We start from the raw sequence: 17,835 nt of genomic DNA, 5'->3' as shown, positions 1-17,835 counted from the left end.
ATATAATAAGCCGTTGTCCTGTGAAAGAACTTGTTTTCCAACGACCCGGTCACAAAAACGATGTTGTCAATAAAAACTGAACTAAATAAAACTATCTTACCAGTGGGAGGTTAGCTAGCTATAAAACCAGCTTTAACCAATCATATTTTTGGGATAGGCGTGTACTAAGTCAGAAATATGAAAGTTGTTTTCCAATTGTTTCATTGGTTGGTATAGTCGATTGTATGATTGTACCATTTTACAATTTTCTATAGACTGACCTTTTTGACCTTAGAGTTCGATCATTTCATATTAATTCTAAGGGAGATAATCGACACATCCAATTATTCCTACATTTTTTTATTATTTATACATGTAAGAAAAAGTGTAAGGTAGACTAAAACGGTAGGTTTAAACGTGTCGTATATTGATTATCCCTGAAACTGTTAAACAACTTCATCAGCATATGTTAATTTATCTTCAACTTTGTACTTGTTTGGCTTTATAAAAAATTGATATGAGCGTCACTGACGAGTCTTGTGAAGACGAAACGCGCGTCTGACGTAATAAATTATAATCCTGGTATCTTTGATAATTGTGATCCTTAATTTGTCCAAATATTTATTAGAATATTATATATTAGACATGTCTACTTTGTTTATGCGGACCTACATATATTTTACATTATTATATTACAACTTAATCAGGTTAATTTAAAACAGATCCTGGAGATTTTTTATTTGTTAAGTAACAAATGCATTTACTGTGTGTGCTCGTATTGGATGGAAGATAAATACAATATGATGTGGGGGTCATCTCCAAAACTATAAATACTCTATCTTTTTTTATTACCGGTATAGGCGCTAAAATACGTTATTCATAGTGTGCAAAGCATAATTATCGATCATTGTTAAACAAACAAAAATTAATTATAAAATGAGAAAATTAAAATTAATTATACCTTTTGTGGAAAAAGGGTGAAGGGTGTTTTATTCTATTCTCAGAATCACCAATTTCTTGCAAAAAATAAAGGAACAAGGGTTATGCCCCGCTTGTTCTCCCAATAAAAACACATTGGTTTGCTTTCAATCTGTTACGATTTTAAAACAAATTAAAAAATGCACAAATCCTCTTTCACAAAAGAAGAAAATGAATGCTCAATGATTAATTTTAAAATGCAAATTTGGAATTTTGATGATTACTTGCCTAATAGCAATATAGCATTGCATGATTGGGTATCTCCCGAAAATTCCGATAACCTGATCTGATCTCAGCGGTATCAAACACGCCCAAACAGTAAAAAACACTATTTAGTATTTGTACTTATTGAGATGGTCCCCACATCCTATTGTAACTGTATCTGTAGTGGTACGTGTAGAATCCTGTTTAGGCTTTTATGCACGATTCATCTTTCATCCAACACGAGCGACAGCAGTAGTGTCGAGTAGTCTAACACGCCTTTAACATTTAATGTTTACACAAGTATAAACCATATCACCAAGTGGACCCGAATAAATGGAGACTTCTGATTATAAACATTTGTATTGTTTGCTTCTCGCATGTTTAGTAGTAAACCATAGTACAGCACAAGGTCCATCAGGTAAGAAATTTTCAGAGGCATGGTTATAGAATATATAATAAGGAGTTGTTATATGAATGTCAATGAGATATAATCGTTTTCATAACAGTGTGGACGAGACCATTTATTTACGATCATAGGTTATATTTTCATGAACGTTCGTTTGTAAGGCTCACAAGAGGTTTCCCAATTTGCTACGTATCAGGTACGGTTGGTACGTAACACAACTGTTGGTGCTGTTTCGGAGATATCATTTAACGCATGAAATTATCTTATTAATTACGATGAAATTTAAAGAATTGATTTGCGAATCATAAAAAAACTAGCTTAACGATTTATTTGATAACGTTTTAACGTTTCTAGAACACTTTGTTTATGATTCTTTATGGAATAACTTGATTATGCATAAGTGGATGAATCAAACAGACCTTAAACGAACTGAGTTGAAATTGACACGACCTTAAGATTCTAAAGATAGATTTGTGTTTCTGTTTGTTATAGGTATTTTGTTTTAGTTCGGGGTTTTTTTACAGAAAAAAAAATTGTTTTCGTACATACAAATTAATTATAATTAAAATAATAACTATAATCTACTTTCTTAAACACATGATACTGGTGTTGGTTATATTTGTTAACGTGTCAAAATTGCGTAGTTTTCGTATTTTGATTAGTTGTTGCATGAATTTGAATTTAGTTTTTATTGTGAGTTCGTGGTCTAGTGGTTAAGACCGATGGCTACAGTGCTGAAGGTCCCGAGTTCGATTCTCACTCGGGATGCTAAAAAAAAATCAGTACATCAGAAGGGTAATTTTCACCCTCTCACACACATCTCTGGTACCCAGACCGGAGTTAAAACTAGAATGGGTACTTTGGGGGCCTCGGTTGGTCAAAGTTGTCCCTGCTTTGACCTGGAGATCAATCTTCTGATATCTCTCTGGTTTGTCTGTTTCCACCGAGTGGCCCGGTGGTTCTCTCCGAGCACTTCGGCTTCCTCCACCATAATAACAGACTTCCCGGTGTCCTAACACTCCCTTTGTGTTGGTTGGGGATTGAATTGTCCTTCTAAAAATAATTGTCGTATAAATATACGTTAGTGACACATCTCCATTAATCCCGATTAGGAGTGTACATGGATGCCACTGTACCTTTCGAGGGGTTCTTCGGATATCGGAGGCATTTACCAGTACATACTAAAATAATAAAATTATTTATTTCGATCATTACACAATATGTTTTGCTTGAGAGGATGAGGGAGCTGAGATTTCATTTTGAGTGAGAAACGTGCAAATTCTTCGATATTTTTTTTCTCGAAACGATTCTAAAAAGTGAAATGAAAAATATTGAAAAATCAGTATTTACTATTCGGTTGCCAATTAAAAAAAAACCACATCCGCCACTGTTATTATGGATAAAATACAATTGCACTGACACTTGTGTTCTTTGAATATTTTATGTGTGTATCTTTTTTTGATACTGTATTCGTACTTTTAACTTTTGGTAAAATTTCTCATACGTCTGAATGATTTTTGCAACTTGCAGGAAAATATGATAATGGTATTAAAGATAATGAATTTAAACAACTAAAATAACCTACAATTTGAAATTATATGAAAATGGAAAGGCATCCTCCTGATAATTTAATAAAAAAAAACAATTTACTTTATCAAAGATGTTCCGTCGTGTTTATATTTATTCATGTACAGTTAATACCGATCAGTACCTTGCATACACTTTCTAAATTTTAAAAGTGACCTCAATAGCGAAACCGGTTTTGTATTTACCTTCAACATTTTACATTTTGAATGGGGTTAAAATAGCTCTTATTATGGCACCCTCAACGGAGTTGGGGTGACATATTGTTATTCTACGTTTCTTTTTGGTTTTTTTATTATTTTTCTTCCACACATTTTTGTCCGGTCTGGAACTCTCATATGAATGGACCCAAGAAGATGGAACTATACCATAATGTTAACCACCAAATGAAGATTTGCTTTTTGGAGGTGGCACTTTCAAGATGGCTGCCGTTACCATGGAAACGGAACAAATGTGAAAAAATCCAGTTTTTTGTTTTGGTGAACTGTTTGTATAAGCTTTAACTCAGAATCATTATATTTTAATACAATGTAGGTGCCCACTATATACAGGTATTGGATGATTTTGGTACTCATTGGAACTACTGTGTTGCCATGGAAACTACACCAAAAATTTCAAAATTCTCAAAATGCTCTAAACTTCACGAAACGTCACAGTAACGATGAGCAACATTGGAAGATGTGGCATTTGAAGTTGGAATTTCCAAAAAATATCTTGTTATAAGTTACGGTAGCAAATCGGGAACCTCTAAGAGTCATATCGTACGTGTTATAGACATTTAAACTCTGGGGTCGACCAAGGTTCTAAATGCCTAAATCAAATAATACGAATAACTAGCAGAGGACTAATTCTTGTGTCTTGATTTGATGTTGAATACTTAATAACATTATTTTTAATATCTTCTCATGCACAAGCGTGAATTTACTCTTTTATTCTATTCAAATCCAAACCGAAAGGCCGAAAGAGCGTAAAATACTTGTTATCGATAGGTGTCAAATTTATCAACAAAAACTTTTATGTTTGCGTCTTTTTTGTTAGGTTTATTTGAATGCATTTTTGTTTGAATTATTTAGTCAGTTGTGTCGTATGTGCGTGGTGTATGTGTGTGGTGTATGTGCGTGGTGTATGTGCGTGGTGTATGTGTGTGGTGTATGTGTGTGGTGTATGTGCGTGGTGTATGTGCGTGGTGTATGTGTGTGGTGTATGTGCGTGGTGTATATTTACAAGTTTTTGACTACTCAGTCAGAATATTTGTCACGTTAAAAAAAAATTGTTTGGGTTGCTCACCAAATTTTGTCGGGCACAGGACATTTGTGTTTTTTTTAACCTGTAACACGATAGAACTTAAAATTTTCCGCTTCAAACACTATGGACATTTGAGCTTTAAGTCTTCAATACCTGTATTAAATTGACTGGACATTTGCGGTTTTTTTTTTTCGAGAGTCGTCTACTGTAACCTTAATGAGATATAGTCATATATAAATAAATTCAAATTATATGTGTGGTTAGTTAGTTCACATTGACAACGTCTTAAACACAGAGTTTAAAGTTAAAGACGAGTACAAAAATGTATATGATATATATATATAAAAAAAAAGAAAGATGTGATATGATTGCCAACGAAACAACTCTCCACAAGAAACCAAAATGACACAAAAATTAACAACTATAGGTCACGATACGGCCTTCAACAATGAGCAAAGCCCATACCGCATAGTCAGCTATAAAAGACCCCGAATTGACAATGTAAACAATTCAAACGAGAAAAGTAACGGCCTTATTTATATAAAAAATGAACGAAAATCAAATATGTAACACATAAACAAACGACAACCACGGAATTACAGGCTACTGACTTGGGACAGACACATGCATACATAATGTGGCGTTTTTTTGGTCATTGAACAACAGTCAGTTAATTTCCTTAAAATTCGTAGGAACCTCGGTCATGAATTGAGAAAAAAAACTTAAGATTTATTTAAAGGAGCTTAATCTGTTTATTTCCTGGGCTTCAGATATAAAGCTAAAACTGATCCGTGATGACTATACGTGTCTTTTCATCTTTAGAATGTTTACTTTTAGCTAGTATACATAACTATACTAATGTGCTTTGAAATAACTCTTAAACACACGAATGTCCTACGTTATGACTTTTAACTATAATAAAAAAAAAATGAATAAGAATGGAGGTTAGTTATGAAAAGTAAATATTGTAAAAGCGCAAATGTCCTATATAAAAAGCGCAAATGTCCTTTTATCAAAAGCGCCCTTTATAACTTGCTGTTCGATGTGAGTCTCCGAATTGAATACCGTACCTTGACCTATAATGGTTTACTTTTATAAAATGTTACTTAGATAAAGAGTAGTCCCATTGGAACTCTTACAACATCTTCCTATATCTATGTACTATGAATTGAAGCGCAAATGTCCATTTAAAAAAAGCGCAAACGTCCCGCGCCAATTTTGTCAATATCACTAATGTACGGAAGTATAAAAAAAAATGACATACGAGCTGGAGGTTTAGCTAGCTATAAAACCACTGCAGGATTAACGCACAATTGGTTGACAACGTAACGTTTGATAAGGTCAGTTGTTATGCTCTTTTTATTTTATTTACATTTAAGTTTGGTTTGTTTTATACAAAAATAAGATGAAGTGGTTTGATGGGCAATAATACAACTCTCTATCAGAGAACAAATGACATAGAAGTTATATATAGTTAGTGTTTGAACTTTACTTGAAGGTGTATGGTTGAACGGCTTGCGAATTTTAAGACCATTTTGTTTTATGCTTATTGTTTTAATATCTTCATTTATTTATAAGTCCAAGTATGTTTTAATAACGTTTGTCAAATGTTCCTATCTAGTAACTTATATCGTATTGCAGTTCCTTCAAACTGGTGGCAATATCCTTATCCGTATGATGTTGTTGCTCTAGCTGGGGCACAGGGTCAACTACAGAGGGAAAATTTGATAGATGGTTATACAGAGAGTCCAGCAAAAAAACGAAAATGTTTTGACCCAAAAATTGGTAAGTTAATCAGAACTGAAAACTTCAAACTTGAATAGTCACCTTATTCTAGATTTCTGTTCTTGTTTAAGATTTTTTTTTTTAGAAACAATCATTAAAGAATGTGTATCAGCTATAGCTGATATGGTTTTTTTTTGTTTTTTTTATATTTGAACAGGTTGTATTTTGATCTTTCGGATTTGTTATATCAGCTCATTGCATTCAAGCTGAACCTCCCAAATAGCATTATTGTGTATTTTGTTACAGCGGATTCCATTGAGTGTGCAGCCAATGGAAATATCTTTGGTTAGCTTGCTTGTTAGCTGAACCGTGAAGTCATTGTTAGGTTAGGTAAACTTCCCTACTTTAAGAATAGACTTGTTCACATAAAACCAATCTATCTGTTTGGACTATGCTACTTCGAATGGGGGAAAGTATACCTGACCTAACAATGACTTCATGGTTCAGTTAACAAGCAAGCTAACCAAAGATATTACATTTGGCTACACACTCAATGGAATCTGCTGTAATGATAACTCCCCTAGGCCTGAAGTCGAAAACAAACCAACAATGCCCTGACGGTCGACAGTCAAACAACACAGAATAAATAAAGAAGAAAACGAAAGACTTAGCAACACGAACCCCACCAAATTACCTAAATTATATATCTGCTAAATTAAATGAACGAATATAAAATGTACATATAGATTTGATGCAATATTATGTAAATTAATTCAGGTGTATAAGCAATTCATTCATGAAAATTGAAATCCTATCCCTCTCATATCGAATCAAACTTATGTTATAGGTAAACTGGAAAAGGGAAAGAAAAAATGTCCAAAATCTTTGGACAAGGCTAGACGAGTAGACGGATATTGTAACGATTTAGACAATCCGGCAGCGGGAGGCATTAATTACCGTTTAGGTGAGTTAAATCATCCAAAAGCAGGAGGCATTACTTACCGTTTAGGTGAGTTAAATCATCCAGCAGCATGAGGCATTTATTACCGTTTAGGTGAGTTAAATCATCCAGCAGCTGGAGGCATTAATTACCGTTTAGGTGAGTTAAATCATCCAGCAGCAGGCTGAGCCATTAATTACCGGTTAGGTGAGTTAAATCATCCAGCAGCAGGAGGCATTAATTACCGTTTAGGTGAGTTAAATCATCCAGCAGCAGGAGGCATTAGTTACCGTTTAGGTGAGTTAAATCATCCAGCAGCAGGAGGCATTAATTACCGTTTAGGTGAGTTAAATCATCAAGCAGCAGGAGGCATTAATTACCGTTTAGGTGAGTTAAATCATCCAGCAGCAGGAGGCATTAGTTACCATTAGGTGAGTTAAATCATCCAGCAGCTGGAGGCATTAATTACCGTTTAGGTGAGTTAAATCATACAGCAGCAGGAGGCATTAGTTACCATAAGGTGAGTTAAATCATCCAGCAGCAGGAGGCATTAATTACCGTTAGGTGAGTTAAATCATCCAACAGCAGGAGGCATTAATTACCGTGAGGTGGGTTAAATCATCCAGCAGCAGGAGGCATTAATCACCGTGAGGTGAGTTAAATCATCCAGCAGCAGGAGGCATTAATTACCGTTAGGTGAGTTAAAGCATCCAGCAGCAGGAGGCATTAATTACCGTTTAGGTGAGTTAAATCATCCAGCAGCTTACCGTTTATTTATTTACTATTTGAGTTAAATCAAAACAATTGTTCCATAGTAAATGTCGTTCAACACATATATTACATGGGAAGGAGCTTGGATTCTCATGTATTTTTCAAATTTTGTAGAGTAATCATTAGTAATTTTTCATTATTTTTATACAGAATTTATTTATCTACTATTTGACTTGGTAATGTTAACCTTATTTACTGATCATCATGCCACCACGCAACTCAATTTTGTTTTGTTTTAATTTATATCTTATTTAGTTCTTTTTTTGTAGATTTAATTGTTCACAATAACTGTATAAAACAAAAGAACATGTGGTACGATTGAAAATGAGACAATTCTTCACAAGAGATTAAAAAAACAATACTATAGGTCGCCGTATGGCTTCAACAATGAGTAAAGCTCCCATCGCAAAGTCATCTATAAAAGACCCCGCTATTACAAATGTAAAACAATTCAAACGAGAAAACGGACGGCCTATTGATGTGTAAAAAAAATGAACAAAAAAACAAGTATGCATGCTCCTGACTTAGGACAGGCTTACACATGATACAGAATGTATATTATTCGAATTTTTATTTTATTGATTTTTAGGAAGAAATGTTCCGCTCAAAGTCACATCTCAGGATTACTGCAATCTGTATAAACCGAACCCACGTGATATCAGCAGAAAATTGATGCAGAGAAGTGAATTTATACCAGCTACAAGTATAAACATTCTGGTAGCTGGTTGGATACAGTTTATGATACATGACTGGTTTGATAGTGGTACAAATGACAGGAGCAGGTATGTACGTTTGGAATATTTTGTTTGTTTGCTGATGTACAGTTTCACTATAAATTAGAAAAAAGAAAGATGAACAGTACAAGGAGAAAGCAGGACAAATCGCTCCACTGGTAAATCACCCAAAACCAAACCGCCCACTTTTTCATCAACTCGCCCCACTTTTAAAAAAAATCGTCCCAAACTTGTTTACCAACTCGCCCAAATTTTTAAAAAATCGTCCTACTTGTGTTAAATCCCGTTAATTTTCCCTCCTGCCAACTCGCCCCACTTAATGAGAAAATGTAGAATCTAGACGAATATACAATTTTCACGTCTGCCAACTCGCCCAACTTCAAAACCAGTTGACAATTACGTCAAAGAAATGTTAAGTGGCAGAAAAATTAAGTCCATTTATAAGTAAACATCAGACAAACAGGATTTTTTTTCACCAAGTCAGGAATATGACAGTTGTTCGTATTTTATGCGTTTTGTTATTTGATTTTGCCATGTGATTATGGACTTACCGAATTGATTTTCCTCTAAGTTCAGCATTTTTGTGATTTTACTTTTTGATACATCATCTTTTTACTACTGATAATATCATCATATGGAATTTGCTGTCATTCGTGTCATTTTTTAACAAGGTTGTTATGTATTCTACCAAGGTTCGTCAATGTTTAAACCGTTTACTCATATAGTACTTTGTCCGCTGACTATTTCGAATCTTGTGTTTTGCCTTGCACATTATTGTTTTCATCTGACCCAGACTTTTGGCCAGAAGCTCTAGTCTCTAGTCTATGTCTAAATCATCATTTGCATCATCATACTCTTGAGTTATCGTATTCATTCTAATACAATTCATTTACTTTATTGTTGAAAGAATCAAGTTGAACGTCTTGGTTTTTTTTCTGATTATCTTGTATGAATTTCAACACATACATTAATATGTTACTGTCAACACCAGAAATGCTTTTTTCTAGAGATTAGGGGTCCAAGCTACCGAACATAGCATCGGACGTTTTAGTAGTACTAGACTTGACTTCTGCGTTGATGAAATCCTTTAGCCGTTGTTCATACAGGAAGAAATTTCCAACTCTGAATCAGTAAGACTGAGAACATCGTCCTCACGATATATTTTCTTTGAGAGATCTTCGTTCTCTTCCAAATCTTTTTACCACTCTGTCTGCCATTTTTCTTGAGCTGCCGTTATAAGCAAAATAGCCCACTTCTGACAGTTGTCGTTAAAAATGTTAAAATTAAAACGACAGAGTAGGTATATATATGATTTTGTAGTAATTTTTGTCAACTTCGTTTTCATAAAAAAAAAGTTTACTAAATAAAACTGTGAATATCTTGCTTGTCATCACTGTCTCGTTCGACATAAAATGTTATGATTTTCACAGAACAATGGAGGTTTCCTTGGAAGATGATGACCCTGAATTTAATGAAACAATGAAGATACCAGCCACTAGGTCCGACGATTGTACCCCTCTCCCGGGAATAAACAAAGACATCTGCAAAAGATTGCCAGATGGTTTCTCATACTGTAAGGATGTTAAGGACTACGACACATATCAAAATACTGTCACACACTGGTGGGATGCATCTCAATTGTATGGAGTTAATAAAAAAATAATCAAACGAATACGCACAAAAAAAGACGGTAAGCTTATAATGACGGATGAAAATCGCCTGCCAATAGAACCATCAACGGGATTACCCATAACTGGTGAGTACTGTTAAATATGGGAACAATTTGTCAGTCCAAACATTAAACATAGTCTTGTCATGTCTTGGTTTCGTAAAGCAATGTTTGACTTGACTAAGATTATATCTTCCAACCTCCAGATTTAGGAAAAATATAAACAGAAAATTTGAAGTTAGGATCAAAGATTGGTCATTAAATATTAAAAATGACAAAAACATTTAAAGGAATTTTCTGATTATGATATTGTACAATATCTGAAACTATAAAAACCAATCCGATTTTACTTAAAAGATAGACTAACTTAATAACTATTTTTTTTAGATATGTGTTTTAGTTTACCCTTACTATATATATGTGTTAAATTACATAAAGACATTTATAAAGGACCAGCAACAAATGACCTTGAAATGACAACTGTAGCACAATTCAATTCGTCTGCCAAGTGGTCTTAAAAGTTCTACTACTGTAATCCATAGCCAGTCAACGTTGAGCTAGTGAGTTCCAACCCCGCTCGCGATCGTGCACTCGTCTCCAATCTTACTTGACTAGAATTGTCAGTTTTCCTATCGAAGGTCGGTGGTTTTCTCTCTGGGCGCTCCGGATTCTTCCACCCATAAAAACTGACCGCCACCAAATAGATTGAAAATGGCGTTAAAAGACCAACAATCAATCAATGAATCAATCTCTCTTTTTTTTTTTTAAAGATCTCCATTGCAAACATGCAGAAAAGGCAATTGTATTACGGAACAACTAATGACATTGAAATAGTTATCTCTACTATTTCTGATAGGAATAAGTGTTTTACAAAATATAGAAAAGTACATTGACTACCGATAGCTAGTACCTCTCGTGAAAACTGTAGGCGCTTTTTACATAATACTAATAGAGGTGAAATTTATATTTTGTTTAATTTTAGGGCAAAATATGAATTGGTGGGTTGGACTTGGTGTGTTTCATATTTTATGGACTCGGGAACATAACTATATATGTGATATGTTGAAGGAGAGAAATCCAAAATGGAATGACAATCAATTATTCGATACAGCAAGACTAATTGTTTCAGCTGTAATTGCAAAAATTCATACATTAGAATGGACACCAGCTATTTTGCAAAATAAGCTTGTTACACTTGGTTTAGTCAGCAATTGGTATGGCGTTACTCTGTTGGAGTTTGCCAAAAACAATCAAATTTTAGCTGCGCAATTGGCAAAACAGTTTCCACAATTAGCCAATGGAATTCCAGGAACTATAGGTAAGAATAGTTTTTTTTCTTTTAAAGGCATTGAATCAAAATTTGACTACGCCGTATCTTTAAAGTTTCATCATTAGTTGTGATCCGGTTTCGCGGGAACATTCTAAAATCTTGAATATTTTACACAAAGTAAAACAAATGACCAACTTTAATAAGCATTAATTCCACGTTTTGTATGTGGGTCCTCCTTTTTATTGTAAAAAAGTTTTAATTTTTTTTTAAACTCAATTGACTGTAAAAATAGATGATTGCTTTTCAGTCAAATATTATCTATCTCGAGTGATAACATTGTTTTCAAATGACGGATAATTTTGATTGACAAGGTTTATCATTATAAATCTCTCCTTCCACACCTGTTACAATGTATATTCACGATTCAATGGTTAGATTATAATGAAATTTTTTCTTGTAAATAAAAATTCAGTTTATCGAATCATTTTTTTCTGTACCATTCTTTTTGTACGCAGGGAATCCCAAGAATATCCGAGGAGTTCCATATTCTATAACACAAGACTTTATAGCTGCGTATCGTCTGCATCCACTAATGCCCGATAGTCTGAAGATCCGAAACCACCAGACAGACGATGTTGGTAAGCATACGTATTCCCGCGTAAATACAATTTATGAATCAGAAGCTTAACTTGATAGATAAGGGTTCATGTTACTCAGTCTTAAGTTTTCTATGTAGTGTTTTGTGAATTTGTTTGACTTTCTTGTCCTGATGTTTAAATTTTCCCTTCAACCTTTAAGTTTTGTATGTCTCCTTCATGCTTGGGATATTCCGTCTCCTTCATGCTTGGGATATTCCGTCTCCTTTTTATCGAACGCTGTTAAATATATAAATACCAAACACGAATATGGAGAATGTATGCAAAAGCACAAAGATCATTCTTTGTTTTTAACTAAAACTTAACAACTGGCCGACCAAACTCACTGCTCATACTCCGTTTAGATCTCTATCCAAATGAACACCACTAAATGAAGTTAGCCTGACGTAAAATATAATGGAAATATTTGAAAATATCAAGATAGGTTGAATTTAATACTAGTATAACGAAGAACAACGGTTTCTGTTAAAATTGGATGTCCAGAATGGAATGCTTCTTCTGCTAAGACAATTTCAAAGTTGCTCTGATTTTAGTTTTATATATTGTGTTTTGTATGCTGTTAATTTTTAAAAAAAATGTGGTATGATTTTGAATAAGACCACAGAGACCAAATGACACAGAAATTAACAACTATGGGTCATCGAAATGACAAGTGTAAAACAATTATAACAAGAAAAGTTACAGCCTAATTTATCAACAAAGAAAAATGTGTCCCCAGTACAATGATGCCCCACTCGCACTATAATTTTGTATGTTCAGTGGACCGTGCGATTGGAATAAAAACTTTAATTTGGCATTAAAATTAGAAAGACCATGTCATAGAGAACATGTGTACTAAGTTTCAAGTTGATTAGACTACAACATCATCAAAAACTACCTTGACCCAAATTTTTAATCTGAAGCCGGATAGACGGGCAAATGGGCGGACGACGAACGAACGAACGGACGGATGGACGCACAGACCAGAAAACATAATGTCCCTCTTCTATCGTAGGTTGGGCATAAAAAAGACAACCACTGAATTACAGGCTTCTGACAGGGACATGCGCATACATATAGAATGTGGCGGGTAAACATGTTAGTGGGATCCTTATGTCTTTTGGTGTTGTCTCTTTTTAGCTCAAATGGGTCAAAAGGCCACGTGAGCTTTTATCATCACTTGGCGTCCGTCGTCCGTCATCATCGTTAACTCTTACAAAAATCTTCTCCTCTGAAACTACTAGGCTCAACTTAACTTAACTTGGCCACACTCATCATTGGGGTATCTAGTTCAAAAAATGAGTCCGATGACCCGGCCAACCAACCAAGATGGTCGCCATGGCTAGAAATAGAACATAGGGGTAAAATTCAATCGGAACTACTCGGTCCTTCTGGTTGAACGAAGAAATAACGTTATTGTACTGCATAGCGAGAATGTCCGAGTAGTTACGATTGGGGTAAAATGTAGATTTTGGCCTATTATATCTCTGAAACCAAAGCATGTAGTACAAATCTGACACGGGGTTAAATTATCTATCAGGTCAAGATCTATCTGTCCAGGAATTTTTAGACGAATTGGACAACCCGTTGTTGGGTTGCTGCATCTTTTATGGTAATTTTATGGAAATTTTGCAGTTTTTGGTTATTATCTTGATAGATTTACAAATAAGTCACCAGGTTCAAAATGGTCAATTGACCCCTTATGGTGTTATTGATCTTTATAGTAAATTTTTCACCTTTTTTTCCCGAAATTTTGGCAAACTTTCAAAAATCTTCTCCTCTGAAACTACTGAGACAAATTTAACCAAACTTGGTCACAATCATTATTAGGTTACCTAGTTTTAAAAATATGTCCGATGAACCCACCTATCAACCAACATGTTCGACATAGCTAAAAAAAAACAGAACATAGGGATAACATGCAGTTTTTGACTTTTATCTCTGAAATTAAAGCATTGGGAGCAAATTTGGCGTAGACAAAACTGTTCATTAGGTTAAGATATATTTTTGTCCTGAAATTTGCAAACGAATCATACAAACTGTTGTTAGCTTACTGCTCCTAAATGAGTTATTTTAAAGAAAATGTTTTGTACATTGGATGTTGACCTAAGGTTATAGTTTGTGGTTTCATGTCTTTCTAGTTTGCTGTTTCATAGACTTTCTGTTATTCTTCTGTTTTAAATTTTATCGTAATCGTTTATTTCAAATATTAATAAACGGTTTGGGACTATCTCATTGTTTGAATTTATCTTGTTGGAAACAATGCCACATGTCCATCTTTTATGAAAGAGGGACGAAAGATACCAAAGGGACAGTCAAACTCGTAAATCTAAAACAAACTGACAACGCCATGGCTAAAAATGAAAAAGACAAACAGAAAAACAATAGTACACATGACACAACATAGAAAACTAAAGAATAAACAACACGAACCCCACCAAAAACCAGTGGTGATCTCAGGTGCTCCGAAGATATATGTTTTTAAGAAAAACCTTGATTCACGAAATGAAATAAATTATTTTAATTGTATTCATTTGATATTTCGCTTGGTCTATAATTTGATCTGACTTACTCACTGAGAGACGTGATGAAATAATCATATAAGCCACTGCATAGTATTTATTCTTTTAAAACTGAATTATGGCAATGATAATTATTAGGTCTTTCCACTTTTCTGTGTAAAGACCTATTGTTTTTCTTCTGATTATTTTTATTTTTTTTTCTTCCGCCTAATTTTGTTCTTGCGATAAATATTTGTTTCGAAATATGTCGCTTAGATATTTGGTATATGATATAGAACAGTTTATGGGCTTTTGAAATTCACCCTGCGTAACCGAATACTTTTCTTTGTAGGAGTTATCTCCCCAAACACTGTTTTCCTTGTGTCCACGACTCCTTTGCAACCGTAAAAGATTACAACAAATTTATTTTACAAAATTGCTCGTTATATCCTTCGCATGATTTGTCCTATTTTGACCGAAGCAATATGAACGCTCCATATGAGAGTTTTTCCCCTAATGCATTTGATATAAGTGATATGCGTTTCTATCTTGTAAAGCATAAGTGATAGGGACCTATAGGATCTTTTGATTTGAGGTCCTTGGTCCAAAAAAATAAAAATTAGGTCAAGGTCAAAGGTCAAGGTCATATTCTAATTTTTGTAAATTTGGCTTATTAACACTCATTTCCAGAAACCGTATAAGATATCGACAAATTACCTTTTCCTAATTGTTAGTTGGGACAGTTCGTAAGACGTAAATTTTGATTGCAAGGGTACAATGAATGTAAATGTGAGTTTTCTCCCCTCTTGTATTTAAAAACATACGTATGGTGATATATCTGATTAACCAAATATAATTAAGACCTATGATCTTTTGATTTGAGGTCCTTGGTTTATGACCTTGAAATTGATCTCAAGGTCATAGCTTAATTTGACGTTTTAGATTTTGACCTTTGCTTTTACCTCACATGTATACATGATAAAGCCATGAGACTTCTGGCAAAAGATGTCAAACCATCAAACCTTGAAAAAAACAACCGGAAGTGACCTTGTGTAAACCGGGAGTAGCTATTTTTGGTATTTTATTAATATAAAAGTATATAGAGCCAGATATTTTTGGAATCAGTGTCAAGAAAATATTTAAATATTATTGGAAGTAACATTTTTCAAACCAGAAGTAACAAATCATCTCCCTTATTTAAAAAAAAGTAAAGAAACTATATAGTTTTGGAATCAGCGTACAATAAACTATCATTTATCGATTGAAATGACATTTTAAACTTAATTTTACAACTTTCATATTAAAACACATTGTTTGGTGGAAAGACCTTCAATTGTTCTCTGAACAATTGGTTTTTAATTTGATTATTGTTTTTTTTTTCTCTCAGAAAATGAGTATGATATGATGAAAGCTGTTTTTGAAAAGTCAGAGACAGTCTTCGAGGAAAACTCAATGGAAAATATATTTTATTCGATGGGTAATGATCATCCAGGAGCCATGACGCTACATAATTACCCAAATTTTCTCCGAAATATAAAATTGCCAGCTTCAAGTCCACATGGATCAGGACATGTAGATCTAGCTACGATAGACATTCTTCGAGACCGAGAAAGAGGCGTACCAAGGTTAGCATTTAAACATAACATTTATGAGAATCTAATATCATACAATAAACTCTTCATAGATACCAGGATTAAAATTCTGGAAGACAGACGCGTGTTTATTCTTTAAAAGACTCATCAGTAGCGCTCGAAGAAAAAAAGATTAAAACAAATGTCGAATAAAGTATGAAGTTCTAGAGCATTTGGGACCCAAAACTCTGAAAGGGTTTGCCTACTACAATATATAAAATAAATGATATACTGTGCTACAAACCTAAATAAAGCCAACGAGAAAACTCATTACATCGACCACCGAAATTTATAACTTTATAAAACTTTACATAAAATATTCTTGAAATCAGCACAATTCCATATCTGCCAATATTTATTGGTATGGATGTATCGACGTGAAAATAGCATTATTTTGAATTCATATGTGTTTATATGATAACATTTGATTTTAATAGATACAATGAGATGAGAAGGAATTTGCACCTGACACCTATAACGTCATTTGAAGATCTTACCACGAACGCTACCCATGTAGAAGAACTCCGAATGATGTATGACGATGATGTTGAACAAATTGACCTTCTCGTTGGGTCTTTGGCTGAATCACCACTTCCAGAGGGTTTCGGATTTAGCGATACTTTTTTCAGAATATTTTTGGTGATGGCCCGAAGAAGACTTGAAGCTGATAGATTTTTCACGGATGATTACACTGCTGAATTTTACACTGAATGGGGTCTTGACTACGTGGAAAATACCTATATGAAAGATATCCTCATCAGGCATTATCCTTCACTAGATTCTCAATTACAACCGAATGTCACAAATGTCTTTATTCCATGGAAAAGCCAAACAACATTGGATGCTTACTTTCCTTATCCAGACTATTAGCCACACGAATCAAAGGATTATCATCATGAATTTATGTTTTGTATTAAAGAAATTTAACAAATAATTGCAAATACCTTTTCTTTAATTTTTATGTATTAATGCGATTTTACTACTTCATCTTAAAGAATTGAGGATGCATGAGTCAATTTAAAATGTAATTGAAACTATTTTCACATTCTTTTATTCCGTAATTCATACTGAAATTTCATTCTTCTTGGATGTCATGACAAGATTTTCTGGAAGATTATAACCAAATGCATTGGATTTTCGTACTGTATAATAAACAGTAAGAAACGCGTTTTAAAAGAAAAAAGATGATAAATGACGGTGACAGTAGTTTACCGATGCTCAAACCTCAAAACAGTAGTTTCCGAAGCACAATCACCATAACAGTAGTTAACCGATGTTCAAACCTGATAACAGTATTTTTTGCCTATGCTAAAACCTCATAACAGTAGTTTACCGATGCTCAAACCTCAGAATGGTAGTTTACCGATGCTCAAACCTCATAATAGTGTATTGTCAATTTTTATCTTGATAGAAGCTTAATAACTTTTTTTTAAATTAACAAAAACAGACTCCATTAATATGAAGCGTCAATATGATTAATATAAGCAATTGTTGCTTGTTTCTTCATCTTATTTGTGCAGATTAATTTAAATTGTAATTTGTGTAATTCATAATTCATAATTT

General features: G+C 33.8%; 1 protein-coding gene across 1 annotated transcript; it reads left to right on the top strand.

The window, feature by feature from the left end:
- The first annotated feature begins 1,307 nt into the window (after window positions 1–1,307).
- LOC134706308 (uncharacterized) lies at window positions 1,308–17,215 on the top strand. The gene is made up of 9 exons (XM_063565134.1): window positions 1,308–1,579; window positions 6,038–6,181; window positions 6,969–7,085; window positions 8,422–8,614; window positions 9,997–10,322; window positions 11,218–11,553; window positions 12,021–12,143; window positions 16,029–16,266; window positions 16,710–17,215. Exons 1-9 carry the CDS (start codon window positions 1,495–1,497, stop codon window positions 17,140–17,142), a joined length of 1,995 nt encoding a protein of 664 aa, XP_063421204.1. The 5' UTR covers window positions 1,308–1,494; the 3' UTR covers window positions 17,143–17,215.
- The last annotated feature ends 620 nt before the right edge of the window (window positions 17,216–17,835 follow it).

The sequence above is a fragment of the Mytilus trossulus genome, chromosome 2 (assembly GCF_036588685.1).
Source record: "Mytilus trossulus isolate FHL-02 chromosome 2, PNRI_Mtr1.1.1.hap1, whole genome shotgun sequence".
Lineage (NCBI taxonomy): Eukaryota > Metazoa > Mollusca > Bivalvia > Mytilida > Mytilidae > Mytilus > Mytilus trossulus.
The sequence above is the reverse complement of the archived record's forward strand: the minus strand, read 5'-3'. Positions and strand labels throughout refer to the sequence as shown.

Excerpts from the sequence above, each read along its gene's own strand:
- LOC134706308 (XM_063565134.1), top strand. The coding sequence starts at position 1,495 with ATGGAGACTTCTGATTATAAACATTTGTATTGTTTGCTTCTCGCATGT. Across the intron at positions 10,323-11,217 it reads AACGGGATTACCCATAACTG|GGCAAAATATGAATTGGTGG; the intron begins GTGAGTACTGTT and ends GTTTAATTTTAG. Across the intron at positions 11,554-12,020 it reads TGGAATTCCAGGAACTATAG|GGAATCCCAAGAATATCCGA; the intron begins GTAAGAATAGTT and ends TTTTGTACGCAG.